This window comes from Myotis lucifugus, unplaced genomic scaffold (genome assembly GCF_000147115.1).
Source record: "Myotis lucifugus unplaced genomic scaffold, Myoluc2.0 scaffold_577, whole genome shotgun sequence".
NCBI classification, from domain to species: Eukaryota; Metazoa; Chordata; class Mammalia; order Chiroptera; family Vespertilionidae; genus Myotis; species Myotis lucifugus.
This window is the reverse complement of record NW_005871625.1, coordinates 192,499-219,458: the sequence shown is the minus strand read 5'-3', so window position 1 is coordinate 219,458 and position 26,960 is coordinate 192,499. Positions and strand designations below refer to the sequence as shown.

General features: G+C 42.3%; 1 protein-coding gene across 2 annotated transcripts in view; it reads right to left on the bottom strand.

The window, feature by feature from the left end:
• FAM120A (family with sequence similarity 120A) overlaps positions 1-26,472 on the bottom strand; it is a 92,916-nt gene extending 66,444 nt beyond the window's left edge. Inside the window, exons 1-4 of one of the 2 annotated variants that reach the window (XM_023745752.1) lie at positions 26,201-26,472; positions 21,884-21,966; positions 4,254-4,382; positions 3,458-3,554 (exon numbers count right to left, since the gene is read on the bottom strand). In XM_023745752.1, coding sequence (XP_023601520.1) covers positions 3,458-3,554; positions 4,254-4,382; positions 21,884-21,966; positions 26,201-26,267 — 376 coding nt within the window. In that variant the 5' untranslated portion in view covers positions 26,268-26,472. The remainder of the gene's footprint in view (positions 1-3,457; positions 3,555-4,253; positions 4,383-21,883; positions 21,967-26,200) is intronic. The other variant, XM_023745751.1, reaches the window with a different exon arrangement.
• Between the last annotated feature and the right edge of the window lie 488 nt (positions 26,473-26,960).

The window sequence follows — 26,960 nt, the reverse complement described above, 5'->3', positions numbered from 1 at the left end:
AGCTGGCTGCCATCTCTAGTGATAAGTTGGGGAAAAGTATCAGGAACTATTTTCCTTTACCCCTGATTGAGAGCTTTGATCTTTTAAGGGGCCAGAGTTGGTCCAAATTCAGCTGTCCCTCTGGGGCACTGGGCATAAGACTGAAATACCCCAACTCCTCTCCCCTGCTGGCCATCTTGTGTCCACATGGGGGCGGCAATCTTTGACCATATGGGGGTAGCCATCTTGTGTGTTGGGGTGATAGTCAATTTGCATATTACCTCTTTATTAGATAGGATACTATTTGTTCAAAATTCTGAATGTGTATTCCTATAGGATAATATAATGCACTATAGTTGGCAAAAGCCACTTATGACTTTATATGAATACTAGAGGCTGGATGCACGAAGATTCATGCAAGAATGGGCCTTCCTTCCCCTGGCTGCCGGCACCACCTTTGCTCCAGCCAGAGCCGCCTTTCAGCCTTCCCACACTGCCCAGAGGCCCAGGGCGGCTGGGGTAGTGTGTAAAGCCTGTGTCGTCGCCATGGCGATGACCCAAGTGTCCCGTCCCGCCCCGCCCCGCCCCCCGGCGCCTGTGTATGCAAATTAACCTGTCATTTTTGTTGGGTTAATTTGCATGATCACTCCTGATTGGCTGGTGGGTGTTGAGAAGGTACGATCAATTTGCATCTTTTTCTTTTATTAGTGTAGATCTTTATGGAAAAATAGGTCTTGGGTTCTAACTTAGGATGCCAAGAAAGCATTTGCCCCAAGTCAATGTTGCTTCTAGACTCTTGATTTCCATCTCAGTCCTCACTGTCCGCTTAGCTCCACAATGGGACCCTATTAGCACAGGAAAAACCAAGGATCACTAGATCTCCAGATTACTTTTGTTTCTATCTATACTTATCAGAAGAAAAACAACAAAGGTGATTTTTACATGAATCCATTTCTGCTGACTTCAAATTGTGTGTACCTGACTTGAATATTGCCCTTTCCTCCGAATATTGTCCCAACCTCTCTCAAATCTTATCCTGACACTCCAGAACACACACAGCCACCCTTAACTCCACCCTACCCCACACCCTGCCCTCTGTGGTTCTGTGCTGGAGCTTTGTGAATCCCTCAGTACAATTCAGATTTCTGCAGCAGTCAGAAGCCTCAGGAAATGCTTTATAGAAGGATTTACAGGCACTTACCACCTACATTAACCTGCCTACAAATGTCACTCTAAACACCCAGATTCTTTACCACTTATACCTCTGTTCTCCAAAAAACACTAAATAGTGAAAGTGTATTCAGGAGTGTCAAGTTCATCTATAAAATACTCACACTGAAATGTCATTTGATGATTTAATAAAAATATGAAAGCACTTTATAGAACATTACATATTTTTTAAGAAGCTCAAATTTAAAACTAATTTAAACTCATCTATCAACTCATATCAATGCCAAATGTTAAATGTCTCTACCCCTTTTCTCCTAATTTCCTCCTCTTGCATAAGTGTTCTAGTCCCAAGTACACAATAATGATTGCTTAATCCACAACTGCCACAGGAGGACCAGACATCACCTAGATACAGGAAATACTAAATACGTCCTATGAGCTGCTCCCTTCAGACTTTCTGACTATTCATTCAACATTAATCATTCACTACCTTTTCTAGCCATTCTTCCTACAAGAATAACACTGACAGTAACAAGCATTCAATAAGTATCTACTTTACATAGACATTCTTTTTCATAGTCACATAAGTATCTCACTTTAAAACAGGACACCTGTAGCTGAGAGGTGAGGAATCAAGATGCCCACAGCCTTGGAACTCAGCCTCTCATCTGTCTCACCAGCATCTACTGGACATCCCTGTGCCTGGAGTAAAACAAGGACACCACAATCTGTCTCCATCATGTCTTCCTTAACTAAAGTAAAGTAATACATGGTATCAAGTGTACCTCCTTCCAACACCTCAAAACCCCCTCTCCAAGAGTAACCCTAAATTACATCCAATCATTTCACTATCCAGACTCAACAACTTTTCATGAATTAAGTCATTCAATCAAATACTTGCCCACTGCAGGTACAAGAGTGAAGGTGACAGGTGAGATCCTGGCTCCCCCAACGTTGAAATAATTAGGGGTGGAAGTGGTGTGAGAATTAAAGTTAGGTGGCATGATGTTGGCCTGGTGGGCTGATATAGATGAAAGACCGGAGAAGTGACAGTGAAACCTAGATCTCAGACACTGGAATAGCTCAAGGATAGCCAGTCAGGGAGGGAGAGCTCTAGGCCCACAGCCAGTGCAGAGGCCTTAGGGCTGGAGCCAGTGTGACACACTCCAGGCAGGAATGAAGCCAGGGCCTGGAGAGTGGGGGCAGAGGGCAATGGGAGTCAGACTATGGGGACGCAGGTGGGCAGTAGATGAGATGGGAAAGCATGGACCAATACATTTTTAAACATTACTCTGGCTACAGGGAAGAAAATGAATAATGGCGGGGGCTGAGGGAAAGCAACAGGAGAGTGAGCCCTGTTCCATAAGGAGGCCTCTGTGACAAACACCGTCCCAACAGGAAAATGAGCCAGCAGAGGATATGGCCTGTCCCCGCTGCCCCCACCCTCCTTGGTCCCGCAGCATCAGGACCATCCATACTCACTTGTCCATCACCCACCCATAGAGACAGCCATCAGCAGCTAGCACTTGCCTTTTATCTCTGTGCCCAAATTACATAGCACACAGTACTAACGCTGTGCTTAAAGGAGCAAATGAACATAAAGGACAAGTATTAGGGACATTTTCAACCCTGGGATCAATCTTCTGAAACCAGTAAAAAGTCTTATTCCTCTGACAGTGTCAGGAACATGCCATCTCTTGTATATGCAGTGAGCACACTGGAGCAACAATCGGCAGCATAATTTCCCAAAGCTTTACTGCTCTGCACCCCAAGAAAGGCAATCTGACTCTGGGAGGAGACTATTACTTTACAACCTCTCAGGAGATAGTCACGCCAAGCAGGCTTCAGGCAAACAGTTTATAACTGTGTTTATCCCCCAATTTTAAATCATTGAGTTAAATTTTGTCTTTTGAAAGAAAAAAAAAAAGAAAAGAAATGAAAAGAAAAAAGACAACAAAAGAGGAGACACACATCCATGCACTCGTGAAAGCATCAGGTCTTCTATGTCCTCAATGCACTCTGCAAGAGGACACTTAGGGGACAGAGACTCTAGCATCACCACCATCTACAACCTTGGTCCTCGTGGCCCTACTTTTCTCCTCCACTTCCATATGTCTCTGGGTTTCCTCTTGCTCCTCAGTACTTTCAGGGATTACTACTGAGTCTGCCCAGGAAGCTCGGCTACATTTATTTATATAACTGCAGAGATCTCCTCTCAAAAGAAGCCTATAAGGTTATCAGGTAAATATTTAAATCTCCTTGGTTACTGCATGGTCAGCATCCATCATAAAGGCCTTGATTTACTTACCTAAGTAGTGTGGTGGGTGAAATGCCACAGGCTTACTAGTCGCTGAATAATATGCAATTGCTCTCTTGAATCGAAAAACTTTGTCATCTGTTCTAGACTAAAATAAACATAGAAAACCTGTGTAAATTAGCATGCCATGGGTCATATGTTTCAACATATTTTTATAATTCAGTACATGTATAAAATATCTGTAGCCTCTCAAGCTAGATAAGAGTTTAGAATGACATTAAAATCTTCAAGGAAAATCCAGAGAGCAAGGCAGTTAACACAGAACCTGAAGTGGCCATCAGAGCCCTGGGTTCTGCGATATAGCCTTTAACTTCTTGGTCAAGTCCCTGGTGCTGCCAGAAGTTTTACTTTCCATGTCCAGCAAGTGGGGCAGCTGTTTTAGATCTTCAGGGAGCAGACAGAAGTCACACAAACTTCAACTCTTTTACTAACCCCGATGCCTCAAATTCTTTACTTCCCACAAAAGGAAGACAAAACCCCTGACCATCACCTGAAGGGAAGGACAAATCAGAGATTCACAATTCCACTTGACCCACTTGATATGTCTGTCTTCTTAGTAGAAATCCTATCAAGTTATGATGGAGACTCTAGAAGCAACAGAGACCTCAACACTCATCTCCCTCAATCCCTCTCCAGTACAGGCCAGAGGAGCCAGCTGGGAGGGCTGGCATGGAGGCCTGACAGCCGGGCCAGTGCTCCTGGACACACCAGTGTGTGCTTCTCAAGCCCCTTCCAAACCTGGCGCACACCACTGTGCAAACCGCTGCCCCAGAGCCTGCATTTCTACCTGAGAATGCTGGAAAACATCTTTAGCTATGGCATCCAAGTCCAAGGTGTCCTGGATGTTGCGGACGTAGTCAGCCACAGCCTTGATCACCACGTCACATGGCGGCAAGACCAGCTGGTGGGCCCGGACCTGAGAAAACAAGCACAAATGTCAACGGTCTAATTCCAAACACAGGGTCCAGAAACCCCAGGTGTTGTTTTCTGTCAAGGACCGAATTGTTCCCAATCTGTGAGCACTTGGCCCCAAGACTCTGGTACTCTGAGGTTCAAGCCCTGGATCTCCCTTACAGTTATTGAAATACAGCCCAGTTAGGTTAAGCAGCATCTGACAGCCTTTCATTACTTCTGAGACCAGGTCTGCGACCTGCTTATGATCAGTTCCAGGCTTGAGACCCTGAGCCCCGTAACAGCCAGCACACAACCATGAGAACCCCTGGGCCACAGATGCTTCCTTTCTTTCAATGCCAGCCAGCAGAAGGCTGTGCCAGGCAACAGCCCCAACCGCCCAAGTCCACTGCAGAAAGACGAGGGAGGAAGCCAGTATCCCTTCCTGCTGAGGGACATATCTGATAAAAGACTTTTGGAATAAAGTATAGGAGTATTTTATTGTCTCAGAATAGTTGATACCAGGAAAAGGTAAGTAAACAGATATATAATTATAGCTATGCCCATGTGTTGTTCTCAGGAACAAAGACGAATCAGGTACTAACTTTATTTCCAGAAATTAAAAAAAAAAAAAAATTGAATGACAGCACAAAATGATGTCTTTGTTTTCCATTTCATCATGAAGAGCATAAAGATAAAGAAGGGGCAAAGGATCTAAAGGCTTTGGGCCTAACCCAAGAGGAAGGAACACTTGCAAACTCTTTTGATGAGGCCAGAATTATCCTAATTGCAAAACCAGATAAGACACTACAAAGAAAGAGAATTACAAGCCAATATCCTTGATGATAAAATCCTAAACAAAATATTAGCAAATCGCATCCAGCGATATATTAAAAAATTATACACCATGACCAAGTGGGTTATGTTCCTGGGATGCAAGGCTGGTACAATATTCACAAATCAATAAACGTGATACATCACATAAACAAACTGAAAGACAAAAATCACATGGTCATATTAATAGTTACAGAAAAGGCATTTGACAAAATCCAACACACATTTTTGATAAAAATTCTCAGCAAAGTGGGAATAGAGGGAGCATATCTCAACATGATAAAGGCCATATATGACAAACCTACAGTGAACATCCTACTCAATGGGCAAAAACTAAAACCATTTCCCCCAAGAACAGGAACAAGACAGGGATGTCCACTTTCACCAAACTTATTCAACATACTACTGGAAGTCCTAGCCACAGCGATCAGACCAGAAGAAAAAACTACTAGATTTAATAAATGAATTTGGCAATGTAGCAGGATACAAAATCAACACCCAAAAATCGATGGCTTTTTTATACACCAATTAGAGGTCTGGTGCTCAGATTAGTGCACCGGTGGAGTCCCTCAGCCTGGCCTGCAGGGATCGGCCCAAACCGGCTCTCCAACATCCCCGGAAGGGTCCTGGATTGCGAGAGGGCAGTTCTCATGTGACGCACCCCAGAATCGGGCTCCCTCCTCTGTGGTTCCAGGTGTGTCACCCGAGAACCGCAGCTGCCAAGTCACCACAGCAAAAAGAGAGACCTCTGTATTGGAGAACATATTTGGAAATGATACATCTGATAAAGGGTTAATATCCAAAAAATATAAGGAACTCATACAACTTCACAAAAGGCAGACAAACAATCCAATTAAAAAATGGGCAAAGGACCTAAATAGACACGTCTTCAAAGAGGACATACAGAAGGCCAAGAGACATATGAAAAAATGTTCAAAGTCACTAATCTTCCAAGAGATGCAAATCAAAATGACAATGAGGTACCATCTCACACCTGTCAGAATGGCTACCATCAACAAATCAACAAATGACAAGTGCTGGTGAGGATGTGGAGAAAAGGGAACCCTAGTACACTGCTGGTGGGAATGCAGACTGGTGCAGCTATTATGGAAAAACAGTATGGAGTTTCCTCAAAAAATTAAATATGGATCTGCCATTTGACCCAGTGATCCCACTTCTAGGAATATATCCTAAGAAACCCAAAGCACCAATCAGAAAGAATGTATGCAGCCCTATGTTCATAGCAGGGCAATTTACAATAGCTAAAATCTGGAAACAGCCCAAGTGCCCATCAGTAGATGAGTAGATAAAAAAGCTGTGGTACATTTATACCATGGAATATTATGCAGCAGTAAAAAAGAAGAATCTCTTACCCTTTGAGACAGCATGGAGGGACCCGGAGAGTATCATGCTAAGTGAAATAAGTGAGTCAGAGAAAGACAAGTATCACATGATCGCACTCATATGTGGAATCAAAGTAACAAAATAAACTGGTGAACAGAGTGGATCCAGAGACATGGAAGCATGGAACAGAGTGGAGAATCTCAGAGGAAAGGTGGGAGGTAATGAACCGAAGACCTTGAATGCATACGTGCATAACCCATGGACACAGACAGTAGGGTGCTGACGGCCTGGGGCGGGGGAAGGGGAACAGGGGTGGGCGGGAGAGGATCAAGGGGAGGAAAAAGGGAGACATATGTAATAATTTCAACAATAAAGAATTATTTTTAAAAAATTTTAGGACATATCATAACAAAGAAATAAATACATAAAATAAAGGTTTTGGCCGAACCGGTTTGGCTCAGTGGATAGAGCGTCGGCCTGCGGACTCAAGGGTCCCGGGTTCGATTCCGGTCAAGGGCATGTACCTTGGTTGCGGGCACATCCCTACTGGGGGCTGTGCAGGAGGCAGCTGATCGATCTCTCTCATCGATGTTTCTAACTCTCTATCCCTCTCCCTTCTTCTCTGTAAAAATTCAATAAAATATATTAAAAAAAAAAATTTAAAAAAATAAATAAATAAATAAAGGCTTTGGGTCTCCAGAGCTGTGCACTCCTGCCACTCCCGTGTGAATGTGGTGTGTTCCATGGCAGCCAGCTGACCTCAGGCCCAGCCTGTTACCCTGAATTGCTCAGATGGGCTCAACGGCTTCACAGAGTCCTGAGGACTCCACCCGTGCTGCTTGTTTTGACAGTGGAAGAAGGGCCACAGTGTGCGGTGGCCTCTGGAAGCCAGAAAAGGCAGGAAACACTCTCCCTGAGCCTCCGAGGGAATGTGGCCACCGGCACCTTGACTTTACCTCAGTGAGACCCGTTTTGGACTTGTGACTTGTATGGTAGAACTGTGACCTATAGAAATTTGGGTTGTTTTAAGACACCAAAAGGAAAAGGGAGGGGGAAGAAAATTAGAAAAACTCAGCCTAATCAAATGGAATAGAAGAAACCTCTGGGAAAATACATATTTACACTTTTAAGTTATTATTATGCAAATTTTCAGATGCACAGAGTACATTCAATTTCCTTTTCTTAAAAAGCAATAATTCCGACTGGAAACAATGTTTCACATGTTGGAGCAGCTGCTCTACTCTCTCAGGAAGGCAAACCCCACAGAATGGACTGCAGAGGGCCACTGCCATGCCTGTGGGCCAGAAGCCTTCCCAGAAACCCAAGTCCTCCCATGCCAAGGAGAAAAACCTCTGGCACACACCTGCCCACGGGGAGGACGTCCCTGGAACAGCGCATTCCAGCCAGTCTGGAAGGCACGAAGTTCTAACCGCTCCCACCTTCAGAGTATTTAACAGTTCAGCAGCAGGGCAGGTAGGAGAGCCTGGTGGCAGCCCCAGGAGTGGGGAGTCAGGACGGAAACCCTGAGTGGCCTACACTCTGCAGAACTTGGCATTTCCCCCTCACTGAGTGCACACCATGGGGACAGAGACAGGGACAGGGACTGCAGGGGGGCTAAGTGCCCTTGCATGCCTGGTGGCTCTGAAAACCTAGGATCACCTAATCATGCTGTAGATGATACTGGAATGGCTGGTCATTCTAGAAAGGTTTTACATACAGAACAAAAACATGACAATTAACATGGTAACAACAGAATCTGCTAGATATAAAAAGGCCAAAATATGAAAAGGCCTTCCTCTGGTGGGGGAGCTATTGAGGTGACACAAGCTGACTCTCCTAGGGGTGTTCTGACACCAGGACACCATGGACTCATGGGCAGCCCCTCGCTGTCCCACCGACCTCAAATGAAAATGACAGTGTTGCTTTTGTTCCTGCAGATATCCTTGTCTTCACTACCCACATCCCATAACACTGTGGCTAAAAGATCCTTGAGGTGAACAGATCCTATAATTAAAGAGCCCCCAAATCCTTCTGAGTGTTTAAGACCACCGTAAACCTGCGTCCTTTACAATGTCCCCATGGCCCAGACTCTTCCCTCATGCCCACTTACCCCTCACCCTTCCTGCTTCATCCTAACATAGCCTTCCAAATCTGACTCAGGGTGAACTCCAGTATTTCCTTACTCAGGGCAGACCCTGATGGTGATAACATAGTGGCCCCTGTCCCCCCTCCCCCCACCCCCCGACCTCAATCGGCCCCAGGAAAGCGGAAGTGACGGCATGCAGTACCACAGGCAGACTTGGAAGGCTTCACTGCACACGAGACGCTTTAGCTTAGAAGAAAGAGCACATGAGATGACTTCTAAAATTCAGATGGTACTAAGCTTTACCACGACTGACCATAGAATTCCATTTAGTAGTAAGATTCCTGGTACATTTTAATATAGATATGTTTACAAACACCCAATTTATTAAAATTTTGACACTCCTAACTTTTAATTTGTATTTTCTTTAAACACCATGCCATGGTGTGTGTGAGGGAAATCACGAATTCCTGTTAGAAAACCGAGTGTCATCAGAACCAACTCAGTGGGGAAAGAAAAAACCCTAAAAATCTTGGCCACCTTAAATATGTCTCTCTATATCCATCTACACACACACACACACACACACACCCTATACGTGAGGGTATTCATCTACACACTTTTGACTGGAAATAACCACATTGAGACATGTTGACCCACAAAAAGGGCTACCACCTTATGTTGCTAAATCTTCCCAGACACTGGAGAATAGCATTGGCCTTATCCCGTTATAGCAGTAACTGCACATGAGAGTTACAGTAATCTGTCCTTGTCTATTCATAAAAACAAAATTAACACACCAAATAAATGAAGTGCTGGCTGCTTCAAGACAGGCTTCAAAATATTTTAATGGGAGTCCCATTTCTTCTCCCCTTTTTTTTTTTTTTTTTAGCAGTATTGAGGTTTTTTATTTTAGCTCAAAAGTTTATATTGCTACATACCTAAATTAAAGTTGAAGACATGTACTTTCTATCTCCAAGGATACACAGTAAATTCTGTTTAATTAAGAAGCAAATGTTTATGATCTAATTGTCTTTTATGATACTTTGTAGCAATTTCAGTAATTGTTAGTCACTTGTTTTACAAGTAAAGAAATAACATTTTGGAGCTGGAAAAATCTCCCAGACACTTGTATAAATTAACCCCTTAGCTTCCAGGCAGGATAATTAAATAATAAATAGATAACATCTGTGTGGAAATTTATGATAACTGCCTCCACACAAAATATCCTCTCACGTGACACATTTTCACTTTTGGTATCATCTTTCCCCCAATATCCTATTTCCTGCTGAAAAAGGTGCACTGCTGTCTCCCATGGAACAGGTGGGAAAGATGTGGAAGGCACTTAATGAGGGCAGGCCCACCTGGGGCTTGGCCTCCGCCGGCCTTACCTCTGTCAGAATCCCTGAGCCAGCAGGCCACACTGTGCCATCCATGACAATCCCGTTCCTTCTGCCGATCTTGACAGCCTCTACTTTGTATTTAGTTCTGAACACCCCAGGAGACCCAGGACTGGGTTAGAGCAGAGGCCCAGTGCATGTGTGCCTGCAGTCACCTGGCCAGCCACCCTCCCAGGCCTGCCCAGAGACCTGCCACACTTCTGCCCTAGCCAAACAATGTGGGCCTCACATGTCTCCAAGCAGCGGGACACCAGGGATAACCCCTGAACAAGTGGTTGGCACGGCCACATGTCCACAGTGCCAGTGCTGGTGGAAATCACCCCGAGCTGTATGCGCACAGGCTGGGCCCACACTGCAGCAACGCCACGAGAATCCTTAGAAGGCCCACCACACATGCCATGGCAGTCTTCCCTGCAGCCAGTGCCAGCCACCAGACAGAGATAACCTCTGCTTCTTTAGAGTCCCTCCCTGATTTCCACCCATTACTTCAGCAATTCAAGGGGTGAACACGGGAGCTAATAAACATCTACAGTATAGGAATGTCTGAAACTGAATTAATTTAAATAGTACAAAGTAGTTACCATATTATATTTCAATCAAATTACACCCACCATGTCACAGTGGCAAAGGATTCAATCAAAACCCAAGGTTCTCTTTCAGGTGATATGTTGATTAAAAACTCTCCTAAGCTGTTAAAAATGTTTCACTAGAAAGGATAATTTGACAGGTTCATAACTTTTGTACAATGGAGATGAAATGTCTCTGATAAAATGGCAGGTCCCCCATCAGAGGTGAGACGTAACTTCCCCAGTAAATGCCAGGTCTGCACATCTACAGCAAGTGCTGGCTCACAGAAAGAAAAACAGTCAACAGACTTGGTGTATTATAGACTTTGGGGAAAATCCAGCTATTCCATTTCTGTTATATCGTGCATATTGTATACAGACATGATGACCTGTGAAATTTCGTTTTAATTAGTCATTTCTTTGATGAGGTTATTTTATAGAGCCTGTTCCAATTCTAAGTGGTTTCAAAACCCCAGAACATTTTTTTGTTGTTGTTTTAAGACCAAAAAAAAAAAAAAAAAAGGAGTATTTTTGCCCTGACCTGCTGAGCTTCATTCCATGCACGGAGAGGTCTCGGGTTTGATTCCTGGTCAGGGCACATACCAGCAGGGAGCGTGCAGGAGGCAACTGATCTATATTTCTCTCTCATCCATGTTTCTCTTTCTCTCTGTCCCTCTCCCTTTCTCTCTCTAAAATCAATAAAAATGATTTTTTTAAAAGGAGTATTTTAAAAATCTATATGTGCTATAATTTTGTGTTGGAAAATAGTTTTCCTCTCGTTTAAAGAATACATTCTTGTTCCAAAATTTGTTTTAACTTCAGTTCTTTTGTCCTTTAACCCTTACACCTGTGTGCTGACAGGAGTCTGAGCCTGTCTGCACCGTCCCACGCCTGTCACTCTGAACAGAGGCCAGAAAGCACATCTGGTGTTGCATCTTTAGGAAAAGGTCAGCATCAGCTTTGCCACATGATTTCAATGAACACCAGTTTCTTGATACAAAAGTTAGCTATCGCCCCACATACACCCAGGAAACGTTTTAATAAGACCCAGTTTAAACTCTGTTGTAGATGTGTGCACACATATAATTCAATAGCAGGATAAACAGTGCTTGTAGCCTGAGAAAAGGTATAAAGTTTTACTTATTTCTCAAATAATCCTCAACCTATGAATTTTATCTCTACAGAATATATAATTTTCGTCAACTAAGATATTTTTCCCCCTTTATATTGGCAGAAATTTAAAATCCTTGAAAATTCAGGAAACTAAAGGCCTGAAAAAAGCTGCCCCACTGCTCACCAGATGTGTGTAAGAGCTGAGGTAGGGAGGAGGTAACTTCAGAGATGATGATAATTCATTATGGAGCATTTCCCCCCAATCTGCATAAGTGAATAAGCGATCCGACTTTAGTAAAAGTATTTATAAAGTACATTTTAAAAGTTGTCTAGAACTCATGCTGGAGTAGGAAACATGGGTGCATTTTTTTTTTAAATATGTTTTTTTTATTGATTTTTTACAGAGAGGAAGAGAGAGAGATAGAGAGTTAGAAACATCGATGAGAGAGAAACATCGATCAGCTGCCTCCTGCACACCTCCTACTGGGGATGTGCCCGCAACCAAGGTACATGCCCCTGACCGGAATCGAACCTGGGACCTTTCAGTCCGCAGGCCGGCGCTCTATCCACTGAGCCAAAACGGCTAGGGCAACATGGGTGCATTTGAATGGACTATATTTTACTTTATGTCATATTAGTATATAGTGGACACTATAGTTTGTGACTTAAAATATTTTCTTTATGAAGAATTTTGGAAAATGTAATAATGTTAGAAACCCAAAGAATTGAAAGAATGAAGCAAACTTAAACATGCAAAGTGTAAAGAAAGATTTGTTTTGTTTTGTTTTGTTTTGTTTGAATAGTATATATCAATTATCTTACTGATAATTACGTCCTCATATTTATGTCAAAGTTCATTGGTATTTTAGTTTGCCTTTAAAAATCCTATAATGTGTTGTTAGGGATTAGGTAATTGTTTCTAGATTTTCAAAAAGTTTTATATGAAGTATTTATATACTATAAGAAAATGCAGTACTGCTATTTTGATTAGTCTGAAATAAATTTTAACTAAGTGGAAAAAAACAACAACCTTGATGATCTCTCCCAGTTGCATCCTAACTTCATATTCATATAAATGTTATGTGTAAATCATGTGCATTTCTGCAAGCACCATAGTGGTTTAATTTCTTACCATGTTAAGACTACTCATTATGAAGTTACAGGACAATAAGGACAGCACAGAATGCCAAAGCATGAATGACAGTCACTCTCAGTCTTCCCCATGCTGATTCTGTGCAGGACCTGTGGCTTATCTCTAAAATCTACGCAGTCACTCAGTCCCTGTGGGAGTTCGTGTGCTACTAAAAATGCCAGGCAAAACCGTGATTCTGAGACTACTGGTGCGGCTGCTCCCAAACTCTCTCCGCCGCTCATTACATGCGAGGGAATACAACACAAGCTTCACATAACGTCAAGATTATGTGAAGATGTGTGTAAGAGCTGAGGTAGGGAGGAGGTAACTTCAGAGATGATGATAATTCATTATGGAGCATTTCCCTCCAATCTGCATAAGTGAATAAGCGATCCGACTTTAGTAAAAGTATTTATAAAGTACATTTTAAAAGTTGTCTAGAACTCATGCTGGAGTAGGAAACATGGGTGCATTTGAATGGACTATATTTTACTTTATGTCATATTAGTATATAGTGGACACTATAGTTTGTGACTTAAAATATTTTCTTTATGAAGAAAGCAGAAGATCCTGATCCACTTCACTTTCACTCGGAAAATAGCTAAGTGTGATGATTACAAATACTCTGTGTTTGGGCAATTTCAGGGAAGGAAAGGGACACCTGATTTGGTCACTATTCACTCGTGGGTAAGGCACATATGTTGACACAGCAGCATCGCTGCTCCAAACCTGGTCTCCCACGCTGGCGTACAGACCAACCCAAGGAGCTGTACAAAGGGTTCCTCCAATTCCCAATTCACTGACCATACCCCAAGGCCCAGTGTTCTCTATAAAGAGTCAAAAGTAAGGAAAACATTTAAATACCAAAGCTGTTAGGTAACCACAAACAGCCATGCCTTTGAGATTCTTGAAAAGTTATGACCGGTATCACTATCTTACATATATCTGCCTCAATAAAGCTATGAAAAGGCTGCTAAATGCAGCTAATCACAAATAATGCCAAATGTGACAACCGCTCTATAGATGGAAACTGCCATGCAGATATACTGAAGTATTTCACATAAAATTTAACATATTTAATGTATTAAAACTGAGCAAAAATAGGTTCTCATCACACTATCCAGGCAAGGAGCACCAGCAGGCCTGATGGAAAGGCAGGTGGGTCTGGGCCCCCTCCTGCAGGGATGTCCACTTACAACTGGGCCTGTCGTGTCCTGTGGGTCATTCCTCTCCTGGGGGAACGTTCTAATATTTCCGAGTGCTGTGGCAGACACTGATCTCGGCATGTGTCACTTCATTTAATCCTCACAAAAACCGCCATGGGGTGCACTCTGAATGTCCCCATTTGACAAAGGACCAGCTAAGTGGTCGGGCCACCATCCAAACCTGCAGACAGACTGTACACTTGGCAACTACACTCTGGTGTTATCTTCTAAACTGCGTCTTTTAGGACTGAAGTGTCCTATAAAATGGTGGTAAATAGTTCCTTTTTACTTCTAATATTCATATTTAGAGCAATTAAAAGTTGGCAACACTACAGTAGTCCTCTCAACCTATGTTTTAAAAACAAATCCATGAACCTCAAGTCCCTGTTTGTATGAAGGGAAGCTCGGGGAGACTATCAACAAGGGAGACATGAGGTCAAGCTGAGTGTTAGACACGGGGAAGGTGGGCACGAGGGCAGAGAACCAAAACAGGGGGACCATGCACAGCTCCTGGGACAACATAGGTGGTTGGGAAGGAGAAGAAGGTCAGACTAGCTGCAGGGAGAGGAAGAATCCAAGATCATTCCCAATTTCTACCCTGAATGACTGGAAAGACAGTAGTAGCAGTAGCTGAGGAACAAAATATAGGAAGATAAGCCCATTTAGAGATGATGACCCTTCTAAATTAGAAATGTTAAATTTGGTGTACAGGTGGGATGCACCCGTAGTTCAGGTAAGGAGTCTAGTTGGGAGAAGTACACTGGGGAGTCAGCAACAGAGGTAGTAAATGAAACCTTAAGAGCAGATGAGATGTGCCAGAAAGAAAGCATGAGGACCACAGAAAGTGCAGATGGACCCTGGTGCTGCACACACAACCACTGGAACCCAGCTAGCATGGAAGTCAAGGAAAGGATGAGGCAAAGATGAACAGAAAAATGCTGGGCTCTGGGGAGCAAGGCAGAGTGAAGAGAGCAGGACAGGTGACAGTGTCAAGGACCCCAGGGAGGTGGAAAGGCATTCTTCAAACCTGTTAACCGAGTCATCAGCAGCCTTGGACAATTCAGTGCAGGAGTTAAAAATTGCTGGGGACATTAGGAGAGGCTGCCCTGGGTAGATTCCCAGGTAAAAAGGGTGCTAGGAAAATGAGGGAAGGACAGGACCACATTTATAAGCTACAGGCCAAGAGGCGAAAGAGGTAGCCACACAGAAGCAAAGGGGCCAACAGGGTGAGGTACGCAGAGGCTCTCCGAGTGCACTCGGTGCCAATAGCTCCAGAATATCAGGATAGGATCGTCACAGGCTGGAAAAATGGGCATCATGAAGAAGAGCACAAATAGGGCTGGGGGTGGAGGGAGGTGAGAGCTAAGGGAGACTCACTATCCTAGGTGCAACTGAAGAGAGGTCTGAAGAGACTGATGACTTTTTTTAAATATATCTTTTTATTTTTTTAAATATTTTTTTATTTTTAATATATATTTTTAAAATATATTTTTTATTGATTTCAGAGAAGAAGGGAAAGGGAGAGAAATAGAAGCACCAATGATGAGAGAGAATCACTGATCGGCTGCCTCCAACACGCCCCAAAATGGGATCAAGCCCGCAACCCGGGCATGTGCCCTTAACCAGAATCGAACATGGGACCCTTCAGTCCGCAGGCTGAGCCAAAACAGCTAGGGCGAGACTGATGACTTTTCAGGCAGACATTAAGGAGAATAAAAGGATTAACTGCTGATACTGATAGCCTGGTTCAAGTCAGATAACATAGTTTTGTAAATCAGTATAATTGGTCTTATTTTATATGCAAGAAAATAGATCAATTTTAGGCACAAAATTCACGAGTTCTGAAAAATGCATACATTTGTGTGGCCACCACCACAATCATGAATATAACGTTTCTATCACCCCAAATAGTTCACCTGTGCCCTTTCCCATCCCAACCCCAGGCAACCATTAATCTGCCTATTACTACAGTTCTGCCTTTTCCTGGGTTTTACATTAAGGCAATCCTAGATACTTCCTTTGTGTTTAACTCTTCATTTAAGATAATGCTTTTGATAATGTTTATTACATCTAACATTATTATATTTAAAATCATTTTTCTTGGGAAAAAAAGATAATGCTTTTGAGATTCATACAGACTGCAAGATGAGTAGTTTGTTCCTTTCATTGCAATCAGCACTTCACTGTAAGCCTGTCCCACACCAGTTTACAGACTTATGGCTTGTTTTTTTGTTGTTGTTGTTTTGTTTTGTTTATATTTTATTGAATTTTTACAGAGGGGAAGGGAGAGAGATAGAGAGTTAGAAACATCAATAAGATAGAAACATCGATCAGCTGCCTCTTGCACAACCCCTACTGGCGATGTGCCCGCAACCAAGGTACATGCCCTTGACTGGAATCGAACCTGGGACCCTTCAGTCTGCAGGCTGACGCTCTATCCACTGAGCCAAACCGGTTAGGGTTGGCTTGTTTTTTTTGAGGCTACAATGGATAAAGCTACTAAGACACTCAGGTTCAAGTCTTGTTTGAACATATGACTTTGTTTCTCATGACTTTGCTTCTCAGGAGTAGGCCTGCTGGGTTATATGGTGGGTATATATTGAACTTTGTAAGAACTGCCAGACTATTTTCAAAGAGACCATCTACTTCCCATCAGCCATGTCTGAGAGTGGCGGGTACTGACATCTCCAGACACTGAGCATCAGTCAGTCTTCTCATTTGGTCCCAGCACATCGCCTGGTTTTACCTTGCATTCCCTAATAGCGCGGAGCATCTCTTTATGTGCTTGTTGAACACTCTTCAAAATGTCTGTTCAAAGCTCTCCTCCACCTATTTGTGTTGGGCTGTATCTTCTCATTGTGCTGTCCTTTACACATTCTGGATAGAAGTCCCCAACCACTGATATATTCTGCAAACAGGTCCTCTCACTCCATTGCTTGCTTTTCATTCTTACTAAAAAATCACTGCCTAGCTCAAGGGCATAAAGATCTCTTTTATATTTTCATATTCTTAGTTTTGCATTGGAATACAGTTATTGTAGAAACTATCCTTTCCCCATTTACTCACCTTGAGACTCCTGGCAAAAACAACTGACCACACATGTATAGGTCTATTTCTGGACCCTATTCTGCTCCACTGATCTACATGACTACCCTTATGTCAACACCACAGAGTTGATTATTATAGTTTAAAGTGAGTCTTTAAATTAGGTAACATTTAAGTCCTTCTGTTCTTCCTTTGCAGCATTTCTGTTGCTACTCTAGGTCTTTTGCAATTCCATGTCAATTTTTAAATCAGTTTTTCAATTTCTATCAAAAAAAAAAGTTTGCTGGGATTTTTATTAAGATGTAGTGAGACTATATAACAACAGTCTTTTGATCCATGAATACATTACCTCTCTCCATTTATTAGGTCCTTCTTTAACTTAGACCATAAATTTGTAGTGGCATCCATCTGTTCAGCCATGTGTTTCTCAAGATGAGTGGATGCTGACTATAGCACCTACCTAGGGTAGAGGCCTTTGCTGAGCAGATGAGATGGAAGAACGAGCAAGATTAAGAGTGATGCTGGTACAATCAGTTCAAGGTAACCTGCTAGGAGGTCCCAGGCTGGCTAGGGAAAGAGAATCTGTGAGAAAATGGGCAGAGGGCCCCAAGAGGGCCAAAGAGCAAAGTCGTAGCTTGTGAGAATACTAACGCTAGAAGGCAGTGGTGACAGAGAAAAGAAGGGATATTAAAGCTTCAGATAGAAGAGCCAATGTATGACTCTGGGCCTAAAAGGCTACAATACAGTAAAGGGTAGACCACTGCAGTCAAGGGACACAAAGGACATGTTGTCTGTGGGCAATCTCCAGTACACTGAGCTCCCAGAGGATTCTGGAAGGCAATGGGAAAGACTGATAAGATCCCCAAAGCTGTAACAAATGACAAAAGTGACTTGAATGGAGTGATTATGAGCAGTAAAAAGTGGTACATTTAGGTGGCCTGAGTCTCTAAAGAGTTATCAAAAGGACCCAATCAAGGAATGTGAAGACAACCACAGAAAGTACCTGCAAATTAGTATCTGATTAGAGATGTAGATCCAGAATATATAAAAAGAACTTTTACAACTCAATAATCCAATTTAAAAATAGATAAAGGATCTGAATAGATATTTATTCAAAAAAGACATACAACTGGCCAGTGAGCACAGGGAAAGATGCTCAGTATCACCAGTCCTCAGCGAGGCAAACCAAACAACATTATACCCCAGGACAGCTAAAGATAAAAGAGCAGACAATGACAAGTGGTGAGGATGTGGGGAAAACACAGCCCTCACACAATTGCTGGAAGGAATGTAAACAGTGTAGCCGCTGTTTTCCTCAAATATTAAGCACAGAGTTACCACCTGACCAGCAATTCCAGTCCCAGGTATATACCTGAGAGAAATGAAAACATAGCTAGCTCCACACATGGATTTGTACATGAATATTCACAATAGCCAAAAGGTAGAAACAACCTGAATGTCCATCACCTGATGAATAAATAAACTGTGGTAGTTATACCTATACAGTGGAATATTATTTGGCCATAAAAGCAATGAAGTGCTAACACATGCTACAACATAAATGAAACATGCTTATTAAAAAAGCTAGACACAAGAAGTCACATAATTCCACTTATAAAAAATATCCAGAGGAGGCAAATCCACAGTAGATTAGTGGCTGCTAGGAGGTGGGGAGAGTGAGAAGTGGGGAGTGACTGCCCACTGGCACAGGGTTTCTTTCTGGGGTGATAAAAATATTCTAAAATTATGTAGTAATGATGGTTGCATAGCTCTGTGAACACCACTGGTTTTTAGTGTTAAAGGGGTAGATTTTTATGATAAGTGAATTGTCTCAAGAAAGCTATCATAAAAACAGAGATGTTTTCTAACTAAGAATGGCAGTTTTAGAAGTAACTGGCTGGCAAGTTCCAACTCTGTCACATGTCCTCTGGTCCTAGATTTGTCTCTTCTCAAGCAAGGCCCTATCTCAGGGTGAGCCGCCTCAGTGTTCGGTGTGCAGGGACCACTGGGGAGGCGCAGGGTGTGTGTGAGGACAAGGTCGGAAAACCACCAGGAGAGCCTTATTCCAATACAAATGATCTCTTCCATTCATGACAGAGAAGGCCTGCTTATGGACAGTGCCAGGGTTCCCGATCCACGGGGGCGGAAATAAGCTAGAAATGTTCTGCACACTTATTTAAAGACTGAAAATATACTGCTAAATTTAACATAAAACTAGAAGCTTCCAGGTCATGAGAAGACAAAGAGAGAGCAGAAATGCCACTAGTTGAGCTTCCCTTTGTTTCCTTGACACCCACGGCCTCAGAAGCCGGGCACTGTGAACATGGTACTTTTCAGAGTCTCCCCTCTCATGCCTCAGCTCTGCTCCTTCTGGATGGAACATGCATTCCAGCTCGCTCGGGAAGAATCTGCTGGCAGACCCAGTCCCTCCCGGGACAAGGCGAGCTGAAAGCAATCTGTAACAACTGGGGAGCACAAATCCTGCCCAAGACTCTGACCCTTTCCCAGAGATGTGATGTGGGAACCCCTCCCCCATCTGAAAAATAGACAAAAAAGCTATACTTGAGTTCCACCCATTCCAGCAGATTCCTTGGAACTTCAAACTGTCCACCTTCACTTGAGAACCAATGGGGAACAAGGAAGGAAGCTCTAATGGAAAGGCATAAACAAGTAAAACTCTAGTGAGTTTGGTTTTATATTTTCTTTTTAGGGATTCCATATATAAATTTAAAATAAAACTTCTTAACTAAAAACAGGTTTTCACAATCTAAAAGCTGAGAGCCTGGTACAGTGCACTAAAGTCCCACTGGGATCGTTAAGAATGTACAGCTAATGTGCATAATAATAGTGACATTATAATGACAAATTAATAGAATGTACATTTTTTAAAAATTCTGGAGGATCAAGTATCAATCTATTAAAAGTGGATATCTTCCAGGAGTGGGATTCTAAGTAGCTCTCACCTCCACATTACATAATGGTTTATTTTTCTCAACCTTCCAGGCCCCTAACATTATTTCCTCTAGAGCAGTGGTTCTCAACCTTCCTAATGCCACAACCCTTTAATACAGTTCCTCATGTTGTGGTGACCCCCAATTTCATTGTTACAAATTGAACATAATTAAAGCATAGTGATTAATCACAAAAACAATATGTAATTATATATGTGTTTTCCGATGGTCTTAGGTGACCCCTGTGAAAGGGTCGTTCGACCCCCAAAGGGGTCACGACCCAAAGGTTGAGAACCGCTGCTCTAGAGCCCAAAATGTCCTTGGATTTTAGAAGTGCTGCTTGCTTCTTACAAAACTATAGGATGACTTCTTGAGAAGGGAATATATTGAGTTAACTTCAATTAACACAAATACAGGGGCAGGAATTCCGTAGTTGAAAGGTCTGTAGTGCCCAAACTGCTACCTCCTAACGCCTTAAAAGGTAGAACTCAAAATAAACGAAGCCCATTTTTCAATTTATGTACAATTCATACCCAACTTACGTTTTTGTTTTAATATATTTTTTTTATTGATTTCAGAGAGGAAGGAAGAGAGATAAAGAGATAGAAACATCAACGATGAGAGAGAATCATTGACTAGCTGCCTCCCGCAAACCTTCCCAGCCGGAATCAAACCTGGGACCTTCCAGTCCACAGGCCAACACTCTATCCACTAAGTCAAACCGTCCAGGGCTACCCAACTTACTCTCAAATAGGATTCCAAAAAGGATCTGATGTCCTACCTCGCTCAGATAAAGTTGCATACGATGTAAGATAAACCACAGACCTTCAAAGTGCCTCAAATTATGCTGCTTTTCACTCTGGAAGCTGGCTCCATGTATGACATGAAACCCAAACAGGGCCCACACACAGTGGGTATGGATTGTGAGATGGCTAGACACTGGGCAGCCAGTGCAGCTGATGCCCACAGCACCTCATCAAGCTGGAGAGGGAAGAGAACTTCTGAGGCAGCACTTCACCCCGATATCTGCCAAGAGCCCTGCCATATGTCCCCACCTCACACTTCTGTCCACTCCATGTTCCTGGGACCCTAGCATGTTACTCTCTGGGAACCAGCCTAGATTCCTCCTCCCTGGGGTTGAACACACACTTCCTAACAACACTTGTAAAAAAAACATTGCTCAGTGACTTTTGATGGCAGACAGTAAGACATAAAAAAACATAAAGTTAGGGATAGCATTAGAAAAATCCAGGTAAATGTCACCTGGTAGGATGCCCTGGTTTCCAGCTGCCTAAGGAAAAGGTAATGCTATTAAAGGAAGGTGAGTGACTAAAAATCAGTGAATTGGAAGGTAGGGTTGTAAACACTGCAGAATATTAAATCAGAAAGGGAGAAGTGCAAAGGCTGAGTCTTGGATGGAGCTCTGAGAAGAGGCAGAGGCAAGGGGGCTCTGGAGGAAGCATGTCAATTGGCTACACACAGGTACAGGCTAACACATTGATCGAAGGTAGAGGTGATTCCACCACCTATTGAAAAACTCACATTTGTAAGTAAGAAAATTAACATATAAAATCTTTAGCTGAAAGAATTCCACCTTCTGGGTATAGGACATGAAGAATTCCTCTAAGGAAATTTTTAAGGACATTTATAATTTCTCTAAAATATATGTGTTGGGGATAAGCCAAGGCAGATTATTTTTTAAGGTAGGGCAGATCCTGAAGTTAGGGGAAAGCACAACACTGCTAACTTTGTGGCATAGTTCCTTCTACAATAAAGGAACATTATTTATATTAAAATAAGAACAAAATCAACAGTTGAATATTACAAATGTTGGAAATGAAATGAATTTGTACCTTAAGTGAGGCAAGTGGGTGTTCCGGACCAAGTAAACTCCAGTGAAAGGAAGCCAGGTCTTCATCAGGTAGAATGTGATTTCCTGGAAGGCAAACATGGAACCTAAAAAAGCCATCACCATAGTGACACAGGGAAATTACCACTGCAGTTAGAACCCTAAGATTACCTCATTTGATAAACCACATAAAACTTCCACACAGAAATTGGGAATACTTATCTTTTTTTAAAAAATATATTTTATTGATTTTTTACAGAGAGGAAGGGAGAGGGATAGAGAGTTAGAAACATCGATGAGAGAGAAACATCGATCAGCTGCCTCCTGCACACTCCCCACTGGGGATGTGCCCGCAACCAAGGTACATGCCCTTGACCGGAATAGAACCTGGGACCCTTGAGTCTGCAGGCCGACGCTCTATCCACTGAGCCAAACCGGTCAGGGCTACTTCTTTATCTTTTAATATAAAGCAGCACAGAGCAGGCCCACTTCTTGCAGTTGCCTTAACTACAACGGGAATTTGCAGTACACTTCCAGCAGCACCCACACTGAGTACACTGTGTAACAACCTAAGCACAGCCTGATAATGCCAACTTCATACAAGCTTTCATTGGTTCAAATGAAGATTGCATTCTGTAAACCAGTTCAACAGAAAAGGTAAAAATCTGCAGTTATAAAATTTAGGTGACAATGACTACTGCTCGTGGCATGGATCAACACCCTCCTCCCATAATTTCTACCGCCACCCACAAATAGATGTGACAAAGAACAGATCTTAACACCACCAAGCAGTGTCATTCAGCTGTGCATCTTATCACCAGGCTATGTCACAAATGAGCACTGTATACAGTTTAAAAAGCTACATTTTGGGGAAACATTCTCCCTTCATTTAGTGCTTGCTGCCTAATATATAAACATCTTCAATATGTTAGTTATCTCAATGCAATTTAAAAGCAGTAATTTCCTAAATAATTCTGTGATTTTTATATCATAATTTAGTCACCACCATGTGGACAGCAGACTCATTAATTGGCTAACAGAAAGCAAAACAGGGTGAGATTATTTGCAGCATTCCTGATCATAATATTTTTTTAAATATATTTTATTGATTTTTTACAGAGAGGAAGGGAGAGAGACAGAGAGAAACATCGATGAGAGAGAAACATCGATCAGCCACCTTCCGCACACCTCCCACTGGAGATATGCCCGCAACCAACGTACATGCCCTCGACGGGAATCAAACCTGGAACCTTTCAGTCCACAGGCCGACGCTCTATTCACTGAGCCAAACCGGTCAGGGCCTGATCATAATATTCTAAACACACAAAACAAGACACAGAAGTGCTGAACTGCCATCATGCCCAGGAGCTTAGCTATGTCCTGTCTAGTAACTGCTCTGCACTGTGTTCCTCTTTTCACAGATTGCATATAACTTTACTGTGATGTATGAAGTGTCTGAGATTTTTTTAAAGCTTTTATATAAAAAAATATTCACCCAATTACATCAGTAATAGTCTGTTAAAACATGAGTCAAATACATGTTACATGAATATTGCACCCAACTGTTCTAAAGCAAAACAACTTATATAGCTATACTTTCTACTACAAAAATGAAAAAAAATATAATCTTTCTCATTTGAGGACTTTGAAACTTTTACACAAAATCTAAAATAAAAATGCCCACCCAATTAAGAGTTTGCCTATAACTTGCTTAATTTTTTTCAAGAAATTCCAAGCCCTAAATTAATTCATTACTAAATTACTCAATATGTAACTACTGATTGTCTTTCATTTATTTTAAAATTTCACAAAATAACGTAGTTAGAAGAGAATGAGTTGGCATTATCTCCTATGAAATATAGTCAATGTTTCTTAAATAAAATAAACAACTATCCTTCTACATCTCAAACTAGCAAAGGCATTCCTATTCTAAAAGCATACACTTTTCCAGTTTATTAAAAATCAGTTAATATCCCCAAGTCATTTTGCATAACGTTTAAGTACATATAAAACTTTTTGTAATGTGACCATCTACATAATCACTTTTAACATCAGAGAAATACCGTTTATATTTTAACTAGAGGCCTGGTGCACAAATTTGTGCACGGTGGGGTTCCTTGGCATAGCCTGTGGGGACTGGGCCTTAAACCAGCAGTCCAACGCCGCTCCTGCCTGCCGCTCCTGCTCGTCCCGGCCTCACTGCGCCTGCTGCAGGCTTGCGCCCAGTCAGTCCTGATCAGGAGAGGCTTGCACCGCTATAGTGCTGTGAGCCCTGTGTCTGGCGCTGGCCCCGAGGGGGGTGAGGGGTGGGGGCGGGGTGGGGGCCGGGACACAATCAGCCCTCTGGGATGCCCTTGCCGGGCTGGCATCTGCTGACTTTCGCACCAGTTGTCAGGAGCCACCTGGCAGCCGCTTTTATATCGTTTCAGCGTCTAGGGAAGGGAAGTGGCCATGGTGCCCGAGGCTGACTTTCAGGAGGCCAGCGGTGCTGTCGGGATCATGCTGGCAGCGATGGTCCATTGGTGCCTGGGCCCTTCTCCGGAGATTGGACCTGCAGGACTACTGAGGGAGTGAGTGGCTGTTGCCAGGCTGGTGGGCCACAGAGACCTGTCAGTCTGCTGAGCGGCACTCCCGCTGTGGGAGCACACTGACCACCAGGGGGCAGCTCCTGCATTGAGCGTCTGCTCCCTGGTGGTCAGTGCGCATCATAGCGACCGGTCAACTGGTCGTTTGATTGGTCATTTGGTTGTTCAGTTGTTCAGTCACTTAGGCTTTTATATATATAGATATTTAAAAATATGAAAGCATATTTAGAAAATTAGTTTTAATCCTCCAATCTCAAGTCACATAAGTTGCCTAAGAAGACAGTCAGAAAACAGAGAAGTGCAAACTTAAAGACACATATATGAGATTAGATCCAAACAAAGACAATTTATGAAATCAGAATTTTGTTGACCGATTATGGTAGTTACACAATTTGCTAACACCAAATAAAGTGAAAATGTGTGGCTTGTAAAATGTGAAAATTTGCTTACAATAATTTCTAATTGTGTGTAACTTTTTTAGAATGTTCATAAAAATCTGATAACTAGAAATTTCTAAAAATGCTCCACAATATAATTCCCATACAACCAGATTGGTCCACTAACCTCTACAGATACAAACTGAGAGTACAATGTGATCTCACTCTCTTGAGGCCACATATCTTTCACAAGGGTTTATGTGCTACAAACAGCCCTCAATCCCATCACTGCAGCGCATGGATTTTAATCACAGGAGGGCTTCGCTCAAAACATATTTATACTGCTCAAAGCATGCTTACTTATATTGCGGTCACAATTCTTACACACTGGCAGCAACCTAGAAGTGGATATTCAAATAGTTGCAGGCATACAGACAGAGAAACCGACAAAAGAGAAAAGAAAGAAAATAACTATAATATCCAGGCATAAAGTGACAGTTATTTTTAAGCAAATATATATATATAAAATCTTAGTTAAAATAAGATTTCTTCCTTTCCTTTCTATGTATTCAACATAAGGAATTTCTCCAAGGGAGTTTTTATAGACATGTATATATTTACTTAAAATGTCGGCATTGTAAACAAGGTAAGATAGTTTACTTTTGTTGCTTTTCTTTTAAAGTAGTGAGTGTCCCAAAAGTGAAGGGGGGGCGGGAACCACAGCAGATTTTCTTCTATAAGAAACACAACTTATGCCAAAGGTTTAAATGTCTAATTTTCAGAGTCGGACTGTGTTAACATTTGTGATTTTTTAAAACTGTTATTTTGCCCAAACTTTAAGTGAATTTATTAACAAAATTAGTTGTTCAGCCTGGACAATATAATACATAAATGAACACATTAGAACAAAAGAAGCACATTATGAGCAATGCCAAAAATAATATTAAGAAATGCGTTTGAGCCCTGATCGGTTTGGCTCAGTGGATAGAGTGTCAGCCTGTGGACTGGAGAGTCCCGGGTTCGATTCCCGTCAAGGGCATGTACCTTGGTTGCGGGCGCATTCCCAGTGGGGAGTGTGCAGGAGGCAGCTGAATTGATGTTTCTCTCTCATCGATGTTTCTACCTCTCTATCCCTCACTGTCTCCCTTCCTCTCTGTAAAAAATCAATAAAATATATTTAAAAAAAAAAAAAAAAGCTCAGTTTAAAAAAAAAATGCTTTTGAGGAGGAACCCATTCCCTGGTTCTTTTGAAGTTAAGATTGAATCCAAAACACTCCAGCTTTAGAAATTAAAATATCAGTGTGTTCTTGGTACAGAACTCCTTTATGACTTGAGGTAGCTTTCACACTGCCCACCTACCTAACAGAGCGGCAAAGATAGGGAAGCGGTTTGGGTTCAGGTCCAGCTGCTTGGCCACTTCATGCATCAGGTATTGGCTTGTGGTGAGACTTTTCCCATTCCGGCTCAGTTTTAGGGCGTGGGCACTGAAATAGTAGGGGATGTTGCACAGCGCGTAATCAGAGTCGTACGCAACCAAACCATGAAAGCCGTTTTCTCTGCAGAAACCAATGACTTCTTGATGATGGTCCTCGATGCTCTGTGCAACCTGTGCAAGCGAGAAGGACACTTGATCAGAGGCCAGGCAGCACAGCAGCACATGCTCAATGTGCAGACATGTCTATACAGAATCCAAAAATTTCAGATATGGGAAATATCCAAGACAGCCAGAAGGTCCAGAGTGCCACAATAAAGTGTGCAGCACATTGCTCAAATGGGAAATCATCTCCTTGTCAATAACATATGATCCCATCCATCCACACTGCAAATTAGTTTTTTCTTTCTTGTCAAGGTCAAAGATCATCTTGCTTACAAATATACAATGATAAGTTCCCTGACCCCCGCCCCAAACCCAGTATTTTGAAGTAAAAGAGAGTGATGGAAAAAAAGAGAACAGGAAAATAAAGAAGTGGGAAGGAAGATGACAGAGAAGCCAGCTACCCTCAGTGAAACCAAAATAATTTCTTCAAAGTAGATCAAATGTGTCAAATAGGAAAATAATCAGACAGGGTTTTAAAAAAATAAAAGTCAAGTATTTCCATCTCCTATAGTTAAATACTCT